This window comes from Papaver somniferum, unplaced genomic scaffold (assembly GCF_003573695.1).
Source record: "Papaver somniferum cultivar HN1 unplaced genomic scaffold, ASM357369v1 unplaced-scaffold_114, whole genome shotgun sequence".
Taxonomy (NCBI): Eukaryota; Viridiplantae; Streptophyta; class Magnoliopsida; order Ranunculales; family Papaveraceae; genus Papaver; species Papaver somniferum.
The window spans coordinates 4170047-4190917 of NW_020620381.1; the positions used below are offsets into that span (position 1 = coordinate 4170047).

Sequence of the window (20871 nt, forward strand, 5' to 3'; positions counted from 1 at the left end):
TACATATACTTAATAAAGTCAATCCTCGTAGTTTTCATATGTATTTATTAATTATTACTTCATAGGAATCTAAATTTGTTAACCATATAGAGAAAATATTGAGCAAAATCTAAGGCAGTTTCCTTTTCTGATGATTCAACTCAGGAAAAATTATAAGAAGTTTGGTTTATCTTGTTCCAATCTCAATCTCGTATTTAATTATCCGTTTTATGTAAAACTTGTGCATTATTACTACTTTATTTTTATTTTTGATAACATTTATATATATGTTTGTAATATTCAAGGCCCTCCCTGCCCTACCCGTCCGATCCCAAATTACAAAACAGGCTTGGATAGGTCATGGGTACTAATTGTAAATAAACAACCCTGCCCGTCCAGCCCTTTTAATTTCATAGGTAAGAGATGTTCCGGCCCGCCCTATACCGTCCCATTTAATAATTAGGACGGGCTTCCCGGCCCGGCCCAATTTATACCCCTACTCAGTGAGTCGGTGTTCAATTTCTATAAACTTGTTGATATTGATTTTCTGGAAATGGATTGTTCCGATGATCCATGTATCTATCTCTAGTGTCAATGATTGGCTATAGCAGCATTATGATTTCTCCTCCCAAAAATAACAAAAGTTCTCACAACTAACAAATATTCATTGTAACTATCAATCAGTCTCGCAGGAAGAGTATCTTGATTCAAGGACTAAGAAACTTGATAGTTTGTTGTGTTGATGGGTCCAACATTTCACCTCCAAGAGTCGCTTTGTGACTATACGTGTTTCACCATGGTTTTACCTAGTTTTAAGCTAAGATCCAACTGCAACTCAGTGATTCTGTGTTTCAAAAAATTTCATTTCAGTGTTTGTGATTATCCTTGATTTCAAATATACTTTTTGGTACAGCTGATGATGCTTGTTCAAAGTCTTTTGTAACTGTGATCTGTTAATGCTCGATGAGCCTAGTGATAATAAGATGTTTTATGAATCTGATAAGCCGATGGTGAGTAAAAACGATTTGATTAAGTGTGCTTAGTGATGATAATGCTTATCAATTGCATGCTAAAGTCTTCTACATCTTAAAGCTATTTATGCATGAGTTTATACAACTCCCTGCCTTAGTGATTCTGTGTTTCAAAAAGCTATTCTAGATCTCATTTCTGGACCTTTAGTGGAATCAAATTATTGAATCATTCGTGGCAACCTGCCAAGTCCAACTGTACCAAGAACGGTTGATTCTTCTTATAAACAACAAGAACCGGCAAAAGGGAAAAATAGAGCTTCTCATAATCTTTCATTCTTGCATGGGATAGGAGTAGTTTTCACCTCTGGTAGCGTAAGCATTGTCAGCAATGCACCTAGTAGGAAAAATTGTCATGTTCATAACTAGGAAAAAGTGGTTTTACTGGATTGGCAGACGTCGCATGCAATTTTCATTATTTGGGTTCTAGAAATTGTTCATCTCTGGTTACTTACGCAATCACCTCCCTGTGTTCTATATATAATTCTCAGCAATCAAGTTCATCGTCCAATCAATAAAAATGAAAAGAAGTCTATTCTTAAGTACTATCATATCATACGAGGAAGCCCTGTTTGCATTTCCACTTGTGAGATCTAAAATTTCACTATGACGCCTAATCCGTATTCAAAGTACTTGTGCCATAATTAATTGCCGGTGCATTTTCAAATCTAAAAGATAAACCATATGCAACACTAAATGAAATTGACATAGACAATCTGGAGCTCACTTATTCATAACAACCTGCCGAGGCATTTCGTTTTAGCTCGACTAGAAGATCGCAAGGACAACTTACTTCCAAAGGGAAAATATGACCAAAAGGGAAAATATGACCGAGGATATTATAATGGGACTTAAAAACGCTGAAATTCCACGTCCCCCGAGAATCGTAGTCAGGCACATATGACCAAAAGGGAAAATATGACCGATACTGTCCGTGTCTATACATTACGATACAGTAAGAATAAGTTTTTGAGTGTGCTCCAAAAAATTAACTTAGTCAACCAAGCTATATCGGGTGCACTCTCGTCCTTGACCAATCAACTGAACATATTTGACTAGTCAATGTTTTTTTTCCCATCATTGATCAGCCAATTCTTTTTTTTTTTTTTTTGAAAGGTTGTATTTTATTAGATGGATTAAAGTGCGATTCGAGTTGTGCGTGTATATGGTACCCTATTCATATCATCTATTACAATATTTTAAATAAAAGACGGACATGTGTTATCCCAAATTTTTGTTATCGATGTAGTTGGGTTTTGTTTTTGTTGGTCGACCACATCATTCGCCGGTTTATCTGGTGCTTGATTTGCCTCTCGGTATGCAAGTGTGATTTTTACCTGTGGGATAGTTTCTAGTAGTTGCCTTATTTCCTGTAAAATCCCTGATAGGTACCATGGGAAGATGGTGTTGCTATTTGTCATCATTTGTACAAAAGCCTGTGAATCCGCTTCAAACCATATCCTAGGCCATTGCTTCCTTGTTGCTAATTTTGTTGCTAATAGGAATCCCCGTGTTTCTGCGGCTATTGCTGTTGTGATGCCGAGTGGTATTTCCATTGCCGTGATCACCTGTCCCGTGTGTGATCTTGCTATGCATCCCGCTCCTGCCGGTCCTGGATTTCCTCTTGCCGCTCCATCAGTGTTTATCTTGATCCAGTGTTGTTGATCCAGGTCTGTCATATAACTTCGATCGTGATGTCTTTGTATCTTCTGTTGTTTGCTTCTGAAGGTTGCTATCCCGGATAGATCGGTATCAGATGAGTTTTGTCCCATTGAAATTCTTTGACCATTGTTTGTACGATACAGTCAATTTGTGTTGTTGTTTGCTTTTTCTTTTGGTAAACTAGAGTTCCTTGTCAGCCAAATCTTCCATACGGTGAATCTGAATATTGTTTTTGTTGATGTTGAAAGGTTCTTTGCCAGCAGGTCGACAATGTTGTTTGGTTTGTTGGGTATTGTATTTGCTTGTGGATTTGGGCTTCTTGGGAGGTGGGTGATGATCAGGTTCCATAGATCGACTGCCTGATTACATTCGAAGTGGAGATGTTGTTTTGTTTCTCTGTGTGAGGTGCAAACTGGACATATGTTGGTGGGGGTTAGGTGGATATTGTGTATCTGAATGTTGTGTAATAGTCTAAGCAAGTGATGGTTCCATTTATCAAAATATCGTTATGAATAATGTCCGAAACCTATCATTTTTTTTTATTTCTTTTTTAATGCTAGGCATACATCCGTCCTGCCCCCAGGCAGTGTAGTCACCGGCTTACTCCCCACTGAGCAAACTCGATCCTATTGAACCCATGTTAAAGTTAATATAATTTACACTTGAGTGAAGACTCGAACTACTGACCTCCTACTTGAGAATCAGGCTCCTGGCCAACTGGTAAACCCCTTATGGTTCGGAACCTATCATTATTGATCAGAAGGGCTGCTCTGACCAGGTAAGAATTACAAATTGAATTGCTTGGCTTGAGATGCCCATTCATAAAACGAACTTTTCCTGTATCAGAGTTCTCAAGTGTAAGTGGAACATTGGCTAAACGCATCTAGATCCAGTGGGCTAATTTTTAGTGCCTCTTTCACTTGTTGTGGTTGATGGGTTTGATAAGGGCACCCTTTAGGGTTTAGGATGTAGATATATAAAGAAAGTTATTTTTCATGTCAATGAATAGATCTAAATCTAATACTTCGACGTTTTCGTCTTTAGTGTTCAATTTCTAGAAACTTCTTGATTTTGGTTTTCTGGAAATGGATTGTTGGATGATCTATGCATCTACTTCTAGTGTAAATGATAGCTATACCAGCTCTATGATTTCTCCTCTCAAAAACAACGAAGATTCTTACAACTAGCAAGTATTCGTGACAACCATTCATCGGTCTCATAGGAAGAATATTTTGATGGAAGGACTAACTTGATAGTTTTTTGTGTTGATGGGTCGCTTTGTGACTATACAATTTCAGTGGGTTTTTCATATCAGTGATTCTGTCTTTTATGGATGTGTTTCAAGAAATTTTCATATAAGTTCTAAATATTGCAAGTTTTCATATGATAATGCTTATCAATTGCATGCTAAAGTCTTCTACATATAGTTCCAATCTGTTTTTATTTTTCATTTGATGTTCCATTAGATCTCCTGTCCTGGCCATGTAGTGGAATCAAATTATTGAACGTTAAGCTCGCTTATTCCTAGCATTAGCAACCTTCCTGCCAAGTCCTATTTTTCCAGTACTATAGAAATATGACAAGCACAAGGACAAGGTATTCCTGAAACTTGTCTTTACTTTAAACTCTCGCGCGTTTCGATCTCTTTATCTGTTTGCCTTTTCATTAATTCCTCTTGCATTAGTTGCATTACAAGTTAGCAAGAAAAGACCTTCCGAATTTTGTATCTAGTTTTCCAAGATCTGTGGACTATGGTTGACTGTCAAAGAGACCAGTTTGACTTAATACTTAAGAAGGTAATATTTTGGGCCGAAAAATGATTTATATCCCACGATTATCTTTCGAAAATTATCCAGTCGCAGTGTCGCACACAAACGAATGAGGCCCAAGGCGCATCCTCTATGCTTCATCGGTGTGTGTCAATTGGGAGAATTCTTGGGTAAGTGTAGGATCGTCGTATTTAAAGGCTCACTTTGACAGCGAAAGAAGCGAAAGAAGCAATCCATAGAAAGATTTGGCGCCCCTCACTAAATTCTGTGGTTAATGAGATTTTTAAATCGGTGGTTCCTATTTGGAGAAGCAGGAAAAGCCCAAAGCCAATCCCAAGGAACGGTAAAGTTTTATAGGGTCTTTCTGTTCAGGTATAGGTAGTCCGCATCTTCACAGACATGTCTATTTCACCGAGCCTCTCTCCGAGACAGTGCACAGATCGTTACGCGCGGGTCGTAACTTACCGACAAGGGTGCTGAGTTGGATTCCCGTTCTAAAGGAATCTTGCGGTTCTGGAGAATCCAGCTACATGAGAACCAAGAACGGAGAGCTTTCCCCCCTTTCCGCACGAATCTTTGGTTTTAAGAATGTTGGTTTTAAGAATGAGTGATTGCCCTTGTCCGACCCTTACTTCCCAATCTGAGAATGGACAACTAATGCGTTAAAATAGCTTTTTCTGTTAAAGTCCTTCAATTTTGAGTCTAATAACCTATGGGAATTCCCTTTTCCTTTCTTGAGGGCCCTCAGGGGTTTTTTGATCAGCATGTGGATCCCCCTGAAGTGGAGTTGACAAAAGTGGATGCATTATTGGGACCTGCTCCTTTTCGGGGGTTCGATATAATCCGGTGATCCTGGAAGGTCCAAGATTTCAACGGCCCCCCTGGACTTGGAGATTGATAAATTTTCTCCTCACTGGCATGTTGTCTAGTAAGAAGAACATTTCCCCCATCAAAAGCGCAGACAAGATAAAATCATTGCACCCTAGAAAAAAAATACAAGTTGAACAGAATCGTATAAAAAGCGTTTTCACTAATACCGTCATAATAAAATCAGCATGAATAAGATAAAAAAGACCGAAAAAACCGGCCACCAACAGCAGCGCGTGCTAGCTTTCTCCTCCATACATTTCTTGCTAGTCCAATAGCAGACTTTCAGATATCTATAGCCAAAGCCCGAACAACATCTCCAGCTGATGCTTAGTAGCCAGATAACCAATCATCCGCAAGATCTGCACATTCTCCAGCTCCTGACCCACCTAACATAGTAGCCCTTTTTTAACTTCACGATGACGGACCAGCATACATTTTAGACTTATGGATAAATCCACGATCAACCTCCTTTCGTAGTATCCTACCCTCATGGGAAGTCGAATCCCCGCTGCCTCCTTGAAAGAGAGATGTCCTGAACCGCTAGACGATGGGATCATACCCGCCTGACCGCCTGGTTTCGGCCGGTCTGGCTCTTCGATATCAAAGGCTGACGCAGCTAACAAATCAGTCCTAAAAAGCATCTCAGATTGGCGGCAATACCGGGCTAAGGGAATAGATTTTTAGGGAATCTGCTTTTATAAAAAAGTATCTTATACGATCCAATTTCTGCTGCCACTAATAGAAGCTTTTCTTTCTCAACATTAGATGTGAAGGAGGCCTAATCTCTACATAAGTTCTTAATCAGTCCCCATACTTCGTGAGTTCAATTTCCTGATGAAGACCCTCTCGCGGGAACTTCCATAACGTTGGCCTGATTCAGTTTGAGCAACGGATCCTGGCGTGATATATCTGTCTTAATTTTGCCTTTCATTCGAGTAGTTTTTTCTTCGCCAAATTTCCCGAGGCTTATGCTGTTTTTAATCCAATTGTATCTAGCATTAACCACTTGACCAGACTACAGCCTTCTCGAATCAGCTCCACGACAGATGCCTTTGATGTAGAACCTGGGACAAATCTTTCATGAACTGAGGAAAGAAACCCTGTCACTAGCTCTTCCTAAAGATCCAAGGTATATGAAGAATTGAGGGCTTAATATCGGAGCAAGTTCCTACATTTGACGAGAATGAAGCGGAGCTCTTGAGATCAGTGCAAGCACAAAATAACTTTTAAGGAGGAATGAAAGGTTCTTTCGAACCGGTGATTGGAGTAGAAAGATTGGTCACGGATATTAATGAACTCTATAGGAGAGTTATCTATCGGAACAATACTCTTACCGACCTATTAACAACAAGTAGATCTACATCAGGATATCAATATACATATAGGACAAAAAAGTACTTGTCTTTGGATTGGTACACCTCCAAGCAAAATGGTACCCACCGTTAGTAGCCTTACTATTTTTGGATCTAAGCCACTTTAATATCCTGGTCAAATTGGGGTGTACCCATATTAATTGGGCATATCAATTTTAAATCCATCCAAGATGGTGTGTTAAAGGGTGTCTAAAAATATTAAAAGACCAAATTACCCTTACTTAATTCATGAATTCAATCTTAAAACTAAAATCTATCCAAGTAATTTTCAAAATCTCTTTAAAACTCTAACCATACAAGATAGAACAAAAAAAAAGAAAAAAAGAATTGAAGAATCAAAAAAGGCGAAACCAATTTATTTATTTTTACGGGTTTTGAGATTGGGTACGATTTTGTACCAATTTCAAACTATGTATACCCAATCTCAAACTGAGTATGTAAAGATTGCTTACAATACTTTGTGTGCTAGTTCTGGTAATAATGCCACTGCTGGTGAATGGTGATATCATTCCTAAAGATGTTTGGAAACAACCTTGGAAGTATAAAGTACCTCACAGAGTACAGCTTTTTGTCTGGAAATGTTTAAAAAACATTGTTCCTGTTAGAGTCAAACTTGCAAGTTATAAACCTGAAGTAGAACCACATTGTAATTTTTGTAATCATAGCTTTGAAACTATTAATCATTTACTGGTTCAGTGTGACTATGCTAGATCCATCCGGAATGCTTTAAATGTTGATATTGTTACTGATACTCAGCAATATAATTCATTTTAATCTTGGATAGCTTCTTGTTTCACTGCAGGTGAAGATCTCCATAGAAGTAACAGAAATGAGGATTATGTAATTAAGTTAATGTGCATTATATGGTATATTTGGAAAGACAAGTGCAATCTAATTTTTCAGGATATTGCTCCTAAAAAAAACTGTACTCTCTCTAGGATACAACATCTAATTCAACTTTGTAAACATGTTGTTGTTCCTACTACTGTTAATAGATAATGTGGTACTCTCATCAAGGAATGTATCCCTCAAGAGGAAGGATATCTTAAGCTGAATATAGATGCCTCTAACATGTCAGAAACTAAGAAAGTTAGCATTGGACTAATTGTGCGTGATCATGCAGGAAATGCAGTAGGAGTGAAAGGCTTCAAACTGAAGGAAGAAGTGTAGGAAGATGTGGGTGCTGAGTATTTTGAATGCAAAGCTCTAGTCATGGAAGTGGATTGGATGGAGGAGTGTGGTTATGGCAAAGTTATCTTTGAAATGGACTGTGCAAATGTGGTGAACTCTGTTAATAGTGGAGAATCTCAAGTGCACTGGTTTAATCAACACTTTAATTCAGTTATCAAGAACAAGTTACTAAGTAATTTATTTTGGTTTTGTAAGCTAGTTAATAGACTAGGTAATAGTGTGGCTCATAAACTAGCAAGAAAAGCTAGAATTGAAGCTCTAAGTTTTTCTTATATTTCCAACTTTCCTCCTGATATCTCTAAACTTATTGGGGAAGATTATGTTTCTATAATTAATCAATAAAGTCCACTCCTTAGTATCAAAAAAAAATTTGAGTATGTAATACATACTTGATTTGAGATTGGGTACAAAATCATACCCAATCTCAAAATCCATATGATTCCACATCTTTATCAAAAGTCGGTAGGGTATTTTTATCGACCTTGTCGACTGGTATTAGTCGTTATCTTCCTAGGTTGAATATAGTAACGACTTTCAATCTTTGAAATTAGCATTTAGAGGGTCGTCATGATATATAAATCTATCAACAAAACCAATCTTGTTCTTCACACGCAAAGCTCTCATCATTCCCATCTTCCACAATGCGTAGTTATCACCGTTTAATGGAGGTATACAAAGAACAACATTAGGATTGTCAGAGTGATTAACAAAATATGGATCACGATATGAAGCTGCGCCTAAATTGATTCAAGAACATGGTTGGTCTCGTGCCATTATGATAAAAAAAAGAGGATAGAAAAAAAAATCCACACAGGAATTAAATCAAACAAGCTATCGATTTATTATGAGTGCCAAGCTTTATATACACAGTTATATAAGAGATAAGTATAGACTAATTCTGGACTACCTAGTCAAGCTATCCTATATTACAGGATTTACAACTAGTAACATAAACAGAATAACAAATAGATACGGACTACAATAACCGTGTGGACAGTATACTGGAAGTCTATACACGTCAATACTTCATATTTATTTATTGAAGAGAAGCATACATGTGGCCTAACTAGTATAAACATGGGTGTAAGAGAAGCAAACGCCAATTAACTTTCAAGTAAGCCATTTATTCTTCAGTGATAAGAATTGCTTGTATTTCCTACAAAGGCTTAATTAGTACAATATTATTAACCAATAAACAGCGAGTATAAACATGGTATAAAAATGTAGCACTTATGTGTTTATCACTGTGCCACAATGCCAATTAGCACCGACCAATTTACAGCTCTTCCTATAGAGTCCGACTTTGTGCACCCCTCTTTACCCGGGTGCACATTCCTCCCTTGTTTATTGGTGTACACTTAACTCTAGTTATTTCTACAGTATACTCAGATATTAATTACCATGTTGGAAATTGGAATGTAGGAGAAAAAAGTCTGTGCGCAAACACAAGTTTTCTCTCATCTCTTTCTCTCCTCTCGTTAACTTTTCTCTCGGTTACAAAATCCAGCCACAAATTACTCTCTTCCGTGGAACACTTTCTCTGTCAGAAACTAATGTAAGGATTTGGATTGGCAGTTCATCATGATGGATCATATATGGTTAAACAAGTAACAGTGTCTATGATTTATTCTCATAATTCTTTTTGATTTTGTATTTAGAATAAAGTTCACCCCCATTTTGTATTTAGCTTGAAGTTTACTGAATCAAATCATACCGAATGCCTATCATCTTGATGGGGTCATTGAAGTTTACCCTTAATCTCTACAGTAATCCAAATGTTTTTGCTTCTTTCTGGCGTCATTAAGAATTGATTATGAAATCATTAGTCAAAATTGCAACTTATACAGACACAATGTAATCATTTTGCACCAATCCACTACCACCATTTTTCTTCTTCATCTTCCGATCGATCTTTATTTTGACCTATTCATCAATTACACTTTCTCCCATGGTTCTACTTAGTAGATCTGCACATTTTTAATATGAAAATTAAGTTGAAAACCTTACGGTTTTTTTTTCGTTTGATTTGATCGAACATTTCTAATCAAGCCAACTGTATTGTTTCAATTAAACTTCGTTTTTTCCTCTATGCAGAATTCAAAATCTTTCGAGAGAGAAACAGAATTTGAGTTTCATTAATTTCCTATTTTTAAACTCATTAACTAGGGTTATATACAAACCAATAAACAATGGAGGAATATGCACCGCGTGTTAAGAGGGGTGCACAAAGTCGGACTCCTTCGTCTAAACGACCCTCCTAAATCCAATTTCATGTCCGCAAATATTAACAAATTTTCCCATTTGATATATATTGATAAGTAAAACTTGGAAAAGTAATGCTCTTGAAGCCCTATTTGATAGAGATACAGTTAGTGCTGTATAAAGCATTAGAAAGAAAAGATACTATCAGGTGGAAACCAGTTGTTAACTGGGAATTCTCTACAAAAAAAATACTTATACTGCCATTTTAGATGTGTAGATGATGAAATTTAGACGAAAGGCAAAGGTGTGATTTCGAGAGCAGTGACAAATAGTAAATTCATAATTAGGGGTTGAATCATCGGTCTGAGCCAATTAGTCGTCTTCAAAGTTCAGCGAGACTTAGATGAGAAAGAAGTTGACATAGAAAGGGAGCTTTGAGGACAAGTTCAATCCTTATTTCCAAAAGACACGCTCAACCTCGTGGAGAAAAAATAAACTCTTACGAGAGAGATTAAGCCTTTGATTATCAAGGCACCTACAGTAGTATACGTCACAGCGAGACTGTGTTGATCGTTATGTCATGACTTCTATTCTTGTCTAGTCATGTAGGTTCTGTAAAGTGTAAAACGTCCTCAGCTTACTTTTAAACTTGGACAACCATGATTTTAACATGTCTTCACGAGATGCAGTTGGTTGTGATGCCATGATTGCTTGGTATACACCAAAAAAAAACCCAACAACAAACTCCAACTAGGAAAGTCCCGGAATAGATTCCAGACGGTTGTGATTTCATCCTCACGGTTTCTGGTTGTTATTGCATAAAATAACGGATTCCAAATTCAAAATTCTGGGGATCCGAATTCAAATCAGAATAATTATTCTTTTTTACAGAAGGAAAAATTATAAAAAATTAGTTGGAAGCCTAGCTACAAGCTGGACCCTAACCCTTTTTTGAATAATAATCTCCAACCTAATGAAAAGAAATTCATCCACACTAACATTCGCATCATGACTAGACATGTAGTTTCGCAACCTCTTCAAAAACTCCACGATATCACTACACAGCTCCCCAAAATAGTAAAAGCAAGAGTGCCAAACACATAATCCCCAAGCCTTGCATTTCTCCATGTATTTAGTATTCTTAGGTGAAACAGCACTGCTAATTGCCTAGCCAGGCCGGAAAGCACGGACAGCCCAGTGAAAGGTGATGGTGATACCCCAGTTACACCAATGTGGTAAAACCCAAATCTACCCTTCAATACAACATAAAAATTCGACGCATGTTACGAGAGTATGAGTGAGTGAACCCTAAATTTCACTCTCTCTCGCTCTCGAAAACTATCTTCTTCTCCAGTGGGCGAAATCCATATCCGCGATTGATAAACCACTGGAGATCATACTTACCCAATACAAAGAGAGTCTGCGATCCAATCTCCACACCTACTCGATTCATCGGCTGTTGCTTTATTAAACCCCCAAATTGATCCCCTTTTCTTCAATTGAAAAAAGCCCCAATTAAAACCCCTAAACCAGATTAAACGAATTTCACACGAAATTGATCCCTTTTCTTTATAACAAAAAACCCAATTGAAACCGTGAAATCGTCCCTTCTTTTGTTGAAGCCGGCGACCAAGGTGGTGGCGGCACTGAAACGACGAGAAAGGTTGGTATTTTTGAAATTGGTTTCTGATTTTTGATCAGATAGCATTCTGCTGGTTAGAATTAGGCAAGTCTGAAATCTATTGCCGAAAATTACAGAATCCAAATTTGATTAGGTCTTGGTTTCCATATCCCTGACTGCCACTACCGAATTCTATATTACTACTTGTTATACTTTGTTTCACTTGGCACAATATATAAATAGACAGATACAAAACCTAAGACTTTTTTTTGTTTTAATAGGATTGAAAGTGGTTTAAGGTCAAGAATAATGGGTGCAGACAATGAGTACTTGAGTTCTGACAGTGATGTAGAAGAGGGCGGAGATTTTGAGTTTTCTGATGATGATTTAGATGTACCCGATGATGTAGACGAGACACTTTATGATGATGAATGTGGAGATTTTGAACGTTCTGATGATGATTCAGATGGGTCGGTTGATGATCCGCGAGAAAAGGTTTTTACGGTACTGACGGAGGAAGATATAGGTAAGCGACAGGAAGAAGATATTACACAGGTATTTGCTGGGCTTTCTATTGGAAGAGCATCAGCAACCATCTTGCTAAGGCACTATAACTGGGAAGTTAATAAAGCGCTGGACTCATGGTTTGCGGATGAAGAAAAAGTTCGCAAGGATGTTGGCTTGTTAGAGGAGCAAGTAGTTCCAATTCAAGACACGGAGAATGTAATCGATTGTCGGACCTGCTTCGATAAGTTCCCTCGCGATGGCATGCGTGCTACTGCTTGTGGTCATCTCTTTTGTAAATTGTGTTGGACGAAATATGTTAGCATAAAGATTGACGATGGACCTGGCTGTTTAACAATGCGATGTCCTGAACCGTCTTGTGCTGCCGCTGTTGGTCAAGACATGGTTAATGAATTAGTTTCTGATAAACATAAGGAGAAGTATTCCCGTTACCTTTTAAGATCTTATGTAGAGGATCAGAAAAAACTCAAATGGTGCCCTGGTCCAGGATGTGAGTATGCTGTTTCCTTGGTTGCTGGTAGTTCAAGCTATGATGTTATTTGCAGTAGCGATCATAGCTTTTGCTGGAATTGTCTTGATGATGCACATCGTCCGGTGGACTGTGGCACTGTTGGGAAGTGGGCCTTGATGAACACTAACGAGTCTGAAAACATAACTTGGATATTTGCTAACTCGAAATCTTGTCCAAAGTGCAAAGTACCAATTCAGAAAAATGAGGGGTGTATGCACATGACATGCTCTTGCAAATTTGAGTTCTGCTGGCTCTGCCTTGGCGATTGGTCGACTCACGCAGAGGGAACAGGTGGTTCTTTTGCGTGTAATATCTATGAGAAAGCAAAAGCAGAAGGAGCATATGACGAGGAAGAAAAAACTAAACAAGAGGCAAAAGATTTCTTGGACAGATATGCTTTTTTCTATGAAAGATTTGTAGAAAACCAGAAGTCAAGGCTAAAGGCTATTGAAAGCTTGAAGAAAATGCTCTCCGAGGATTTAGCAAAGCTTATCGACAGATATGCCTTGTCTGAAATGGAGCTTGGGGTTATTACAGATGCTTGGCGACAGATTATCGAATGTAGGCGTGTTCTAAAGTGGACTTATGCCTATGGATACTACTTACCTGATAGTGAACATGCAAAACAGAACTTATTTGGCCATTTGCAAGGTGAAGCTGAGTCTGGGTTGGAAAGGCTCCATCAGTGTGCAGAACAGGAATTACAAATATATCTCAAAGAAGATGACTCAGATGATCTACACCAGCTGAGTACATCTTTGTATGGCTTCAAGGTTTTCCATACAAAGCTACTTGGACTGACCAAAGTCACTGGGAATTACTTTGGAAACCTGGTCCGTGCGCTAGAGAATGGCCTTTCAGATGTAAACTCACAAGAATGGTGAAGAGGCTCAAATTTTCAGAGGAAGGAATTGCAGGAAGAAACAAGAGTTTTATGAGTGTTGGTTTGATTTTTTACTTTATTTATATTTTTCGTGGATCGGAAGTATTTTAGGAATTGTTTTGGGAATACAATTGTATGGAGTTGTAAACGATTTGTATTATGGGGAATATATCTCCACACAAGTACTTTTAACAGTTTTGCAGGAATCTTCGACCACTCAATCGATTCATCCTTTAAGTTTTACCTTGTACATATTTGTATCTGACACACTTTCTGGCAGCATCTTTCTTTTTGTACTGGCCTAGTGCTTGCTACAATATTTGGGTTTTGCGAGTTTCATAAAAATGGCTATAAATCACGCATATGATTTAATCAAGGAGCCAAATGGGCTTAACCGTTGCCGGCATTAGATGTTACTTTCCTTGTAGTCCTGCACCAATACATACTTGTAGTCCTGTCGATGAACACACCCTCGTCTCTGATTCGTATCCATTCTTTGATTAAAGTGCCAACGTCTTTAGATGTTAGATCTTATATGTAAAATGGACTCGAATTCTCAGGTATAATCGAATTTATAACTGTACCAAACAAAAGTCACTGGTCAAATGTCTCACTAAGTGTCACATGCCCATTTAATCGCCTAAAATTTTTATACGAAACATGATCGGTAATTATACGTGATTCAATGAATAAACTTCATCCACAAGTATTCAACCTTGCATAGTTGCATCAATGTATGCATTTTCCTTCACTCTAATGCATAACGGAAGTCTTTGTTCTCTCTCTAAGTTTTCATGCCCCTAAAAGCATAAGAGGTTCTGCCATGTACCCTGAAAAATTCTCACACAAACCAGCGACACAATAGACACAAAGAATACTGCAACAAGCTCATTTCATTGCACTAAAGGAAGAATATATCAAAATGTCCATCACATGGACTAAACAGGCCATCACCCTCTTGGTGATGCCTTATTCTCTCAAAACAATGAGATCAACTCTCCAAAACTCTCTCCTATGTAAGCCTACTGATTTTTCGCACTCCTTAGGACTATTTATACATCAGATTTACTAGAAAAAATTGTGCACAACACTTGCACACACATGGACTAAAGGAAGATTATATCAAAATGTCCATCACATGGACTAAACAGGCTATCACCCTCTTGGTGATGCCTTATTCTCTCAAAACAATGAGATCAACTCTCCAAAACTCGCTCCTATGCAAGCCTACTGATTTTTCGCACTCCTTATGACTATTTATACATCAGATTTACTAGACAAAATTGTGCACAACACTTGCACACACATGGACTAAAGGAAGATTATATCAAAATGTCCATCACATGGACTAAACAGGCCATCACCCTCTTGGTGATGCCTTATTCTCTCAAAACAATGAGATCAACTCTCCAAAACTCTCTCCTATGTAAGCCTACTGATTTTTCGCACTCCTTAGGACTATTTATACATCAGATTTACTAGAAAAAATTGTGCACAACACTTGCACACACATGGACTAAAGGAAGATTATATCAAAATGTCCATCACATGGACTAAACAGGCCATCACCCTCTTGGTGATGCCTTATTCTCTCAAAACAATGAGATCAACTCTCCAAAACTCGCTCCTATGCAAGCCTACTGATTTTTCGCACTCCTTATGACTATTTATACATCAGATTTACTAGACAAAATTGTGCACAACACTTGCACACACATGGACTAAAGGAAGATTATATCAAAATGTCCATCACATGGACTAAACAGGCCATCACCCTCTTGGTGATGCCTTATTCTCTCAAAACAATGAGATCAACTCTCCAAAACTCTCGCCTATGTAAGCCTACTGATTTTTCGCACTCCTTAGGACTATTTATACATCAGATTTACTAGATAAAATTGTGCACAACACTTGCACACACATGGAATAAAGGAAGATTATATCAAAATGTCCATCACATGGACTAAACAGGCCATCACCCTCTTGGTGATGCCTTATTCTCTCAAAACAATGAGATCAACTCTCCAAAACTCGCTCCTATGCAAGCCTACTGATTTTTCGCACTCCTTATGACTATTTATACATCAGATTTACTAGACAAAATTGTGCACAACACTTGCACACACATGGACTAAAGGAAGATTATATCAAAATGTCCATCACATGGACTAAACAGGCCATCACCCTCTTGGTGATGCCTTATTCTCTCAAAACAATGAGATCAACTCTCCAAAACTCTCTCCTATGTAAGCCTACTGATTTTTCGCACTCCTTAGGACTATTTATACATCAGATTTACTAGATAAAATTGTGCACAACACTTGCACACACATGGAATAAAGGAAGATTATATCAAAATGTCCATCACATGGACTAAACAGGCCATCACCCTCTTGGTGATGCCTTATTCTCTCAAAACAATGAGATCAACTCTCCAAAACTCGCTCCTATGCAAGCCTACTGATTTTTCGCACTCCTTATGACTATTTATACATCAGATTTACTAGACAAAATTGTGCACAACACTTGCACACACATGGACTAAAGGAAGATTATATCAAAATGTCCATCACATGGACTAAACAGGCCATCACCCTCTTGGTGATGCCTTATTCTCTCAAAACAATGAGATCAACTCTCCAAAACTCTCTCCTATGTAAGCCTACTGATTTTTCGCACTCCTTAGGACTATTTATACATCAGATTTACTAGACAAAATTGTGCACAACACTTGCACACACATGGAATAAAGGAAGATTATATCAAAATGTCCATCACATGGACTAAACAGGCCATCACCCTCTTGGTGATGCCTTATTCTCTCAAAACAATGAGATCAACTCTCCAAAACTCGCTCCTATGCAAGCCTACTGATTTTTCGCACTCCTTATGACTATTTATACATCAGATTTACTAGACAAAATTGTGCACAACACTTGCACACACATGGACTAAAGGAAGATTATATCAAAATGTCCATCACATGGACTAAACAGGCCATCACCCTCTTGGTGATGCCTTATTCTCTCAAAACAATGAGATCAACTCTCCAAAACTCTCTCCTATGTAAGCCTACTGATTTTTCGCACTCCTTAGGACTATTTATACATCAGATTTACTAGACAAAATTGTGCACAACACTTGCACACACATGGAATAAAGGAAGATTATATCAAAATGTCCATCACATGGACTAAACAGGCCATCACCCTCTTGGTGATGCCTTATTCTCTCAAAACAATGAGATCAACTCTCCAAAACTCGCTCCTATGCAAGCCTACTGATTTTTCGCACTCCTTAGGACTATTTATACATCAGATTTACTAGACAAAATTGTGCAAAACACTTGCACACACATGGACTAAAGGAAGATTATATCAAAATGTTCATCACATGGACTAAACAGGCCATCACCCTCTTGGTGATGCCTTATTCTCTCAAAACAATGAGATCAACTCTCCAAAACTCGCTCCTATGTAAGCCTACTGATTTTTCGCACTCCTTAGAACTATTTATACATCAGAGTTACTAGCCAAAATTGTGCACAACACTTGCACACACATGGAACTACCATGTGTCCCATAAGGTAGTTTTCCTAACTGCCATCTTGGTTTTACCATATGCATCACTTGCAATTGCTACCACTGACGCATTTGGCAATGCCATTGTTGCATATGCATTGTCCAAGCCTTGGCTAATGCTTGGGCCAATGCCAAAGTCATCCCACGACTTTCATTGCATCCCTAATTCCTTCCTTGAGCTGGGACAACTCTAAATCAAGGATGTGAAACACTATCACATAGTATTGCATGTGCTAAGTAGTTTTTCTTATCACGGCCATGTTGGCGCTACATCGTCAGACTATGAAGCTTCACTGACCAGGCCACTGAGTTCAATTTTGCGCAATCTATGCGCTTCACTCGGGACCCCTAAAAAACCTCCGCCGCCAAATTTGTGCAATGTCCTCGTTGAATGCAGCCAAGTATACTCGATATACTTGTTCTTTGGCCTTGTACACTTATGAGCTCAGAAATCAACAAAATTGTTTGGCTTTTTTCCTTGACAAAAACTTTTCTTCCCAGTACCATATGCCATCACTTAGCTTACTACCTTGTCATTGATCCTACTGATTAGTATTAATGTTGTCATGTTGACCTATACTTCAACTCCCACTACAATCGCATACCAACACCCAAATGCAACTTGGAAATTCATCTTGCCAATTCCCTGACTTAGGATTGAATTTACCTTGAATCATTTGCGCCTAAGTATACACAAGTAATGACTCTTCCCAAATAATCACTATGATCATTGCCATAATCTTATGCCTTCACTTTCCGACTTTAGTTGCACCATGCAACATAACAGGACTTATAAAAGACTTGGCCTCATTCTTCAATCATATGCGCCTACGCCAAATCATGCCATTCCTTAAGGTATGCACCCTATGATTCCATACCACTCTTGGTATGCTCCACAATCTATATCCTTTGTTGTACTTTGCGAACATCACCAGTTTTACTATATTTAGCCCCCCAAATCATATAACAAACTTCACCTTCTTGGACTTGCATCATTTGTATGCCAAAGAGACAGCACACTGTTCTTTGCTTGCATTGTCGCAACACCATGATTGAAATGCATGACTTTGATATAGTCATGACTTAGGACTACCCGGGACATCCCAACGTCACTTTGGACAAGGTACCCTCTTCACGCGTCTTTGAACCAGCAATTTAAGCATCACTTTCTTTTTCAAACTGATACACTTTAATGTGGAGGAAAAACAACAACACGTTCTTCGTAAATATGAGTTACTCTTAACTCATATACTTGATGGACTTACATCTTCATTCTTGCTTCCTTACTCCATGCTATCGCTGCCAAACGCAGTCACACTTCCACACAACTCTTAACAGCAAACTCGACTATGCCACCAACTCTATTTGCTCCTTTCATTTTCAGCGTCTTCTATTGCATATTTTGGCTTAATATGCTGTGTATCATCTTTCACATGAACTAGATTTACTTTAGACGAAAGAGATAAGAACGCTCGTCTCAAATACCCTCATTCACTACTACCTTACATAGAGAGACAATTTCCAACATCAAGGTCCGCTCGACCCAAACTGAAAGTATACTCAAACTTGAGCAAATACTCTAGCCAACTGATTGCAAATTCTATTACCTAACAAGCCTTGCAATATCGACTTCATCTTCACTTCTAAGAAATAAAGGAAGCGAGACAACAACTACTATCCCCAATGTAGCTATTCACTTTGCTACTTGGAAGGTTTATGGAAAATATTTTCAGTATCATTGAGTTGTTCGAAAACACTTTCATTATCATTTTTATCATCTATGTCACTAGTTAGAGGAATAATTGTTGGTTCTTTTTCAGTCTGCTTTTCTTTAATAATAATTTCAGAGGAAGGAAGCTTTTATGCAATATGATTGTATTGACTGAAATTACTAATGTCATCAATAACAACATTAATTGATTCCATCATGATTTTGGTTCTGAGAATATATACTGGAAAACATGGATGTCAGAGGCATAGCCAAGAAATATTCCTTCATCACTCTTGGAGTCAAACCTTCCTTTGTGTTCTCTGTCTTTCAGTATATATCATTTTCTTACGAAAACCCTTAAATAGCTCAGATTGGGTTTTCTTCCATACCATAATTCATATGGGGTATTTAGAGTTTTTGATCTTAAATAAACTCTATTTTGAAGATAGCATGCTACGAAGACAGCTTCCCCCAAAAAATTTAATGGTAAATTTTTATTGTGAAGCATTACTCTTGCCATTTCTTGAATATTTATATTATTTCTTTCAGCCATACCATTTTCCTGAGGTGTAATAGGATAAGAAAATTGGTGACTAATTCCAAGGATATTACAGAATTCATAAACTTGTGTATCCTTGAATTTTGTACCACGATCGCTTTTTATTTTCTTAAGTTTGTGACCTTGTTCATTTTGAATTCTATACACAATAATTTTGAACTCCTTAAGAGTGTCATTTTTGTGCTTTAGAAAAGAAACCTTGTGAATCATGTATAGTCATCTACCATTACTAAAGCATGTTTCTTTCCTCCCACAATTGCTTGTTGGATTGGTCCATAAAGATCCATATGGATTAGATCGAGAGTAGCATGAGTCGCTATGTCTCGAGAAAGTTTGTGTGGAATTTTTCCTTGCTTACATTTTTGAAAAGCACCTTCTACTTTAGTAAGTATTTTTGGAACGCCTCTTACAAGTTCACGACTAATGAGCTTACCTAGCATTCAATAGTTGATATGACCGAAACATTCATGCCACAAATGGCTCTACCTTAGTCAAGTTACAGTATAAATTGGACTTTATACCGAGTAGATCACATTTATTTATATTTATACGTACTCTATTTGTTTTCATTCATTTGTCATAAACAACATCATGAATTGCGAGAATACCTGGAAGTTTAATAGTCCCCTTCTTTCTAATAAGACAACAACTTCCATCTCCAAACGCTATTGATACTCTCTTGTAGTCTTCTGTCTTTGTGAACCAAGAAAGATCACTTGTCATGTGTCTGATACAACCACTATCTAGAAACCATTGGAATTGAGAAGTTGTATTGAGTGCAAATGCTCCCAGTCATTGTTCCACAATTCTTTTACATTGTTTTCTTTTTTAAGGATTAGGATACCTCGTTAAGTTCTTATATAGTCCTTTAACGCGATAAATCAGATTTTTTGTAAAACAAATCTTCTGAATTAAACCATTCCATCATTTCTGAAGAAAACTTCAGGACTGTTTCTTTTCATTCTGTTTTAGATATCTAGACGTTAGTATTGAACAATTTTGAGATTATTCCTTTTGAAAATCTTCGGTATTTTTGACCAGTCCTCCATCAATCATGATATTAATGATCTCTTCAGTATATGACTGATTCTATTGAACTTTTTCATCTATCATCTTGAAAATATATAGCTGAGTAGTACTCTTCAATATCTACTAGAAGATCATTTAAAATCTTTGATACGTTAACCGAATCGCACATTTGATTCAATTTGTATAGGTTGGATCGCACCAAACACAGATTGTTAGATATTTTCGTGTTTGCCTGCTCTGATACCAATTCAAAATACGAGGGTGCCCAAATATACCACAATCTTAAACTTTTCCACCTATAAGTCCTCTTTTCCGAAAGTGATTGTCTAGGGACAAAGTCGAGACAATACAACAAATCGGTATTCACACTTTCTGTG

At 37.7% G+C, this 20871-nt stretch overlaps 1 protein-coding gene across 1 annotated transcript; it reads left to right on the plus strand.

Moving 5' to 3' along the window:
- The first annotated feature begins 11355 nt into the window (after positions 1-11355).
- Positions 11356-13864, plus strand: LOC113328905 (probable E3 ubiquitin-protein ligase ARI8). Its single transcript, XM_026575897.1, has 2 exons — positions 11356-11737; positions 11977-13864. The coding sequence occupies exon 2, from the start codon at positions 12005-12007 to the stop codon at positions 13613-13615; it is 1611 nt and encodes a 536-aa protein (XP_026431682.1). The 5' UTR covers positions 11356-11737; positions 11977-12004; the 3' UTR covers positions 13616-13864.
- Positions 13865-20871: the final 7007 nt, after the last annotated feature.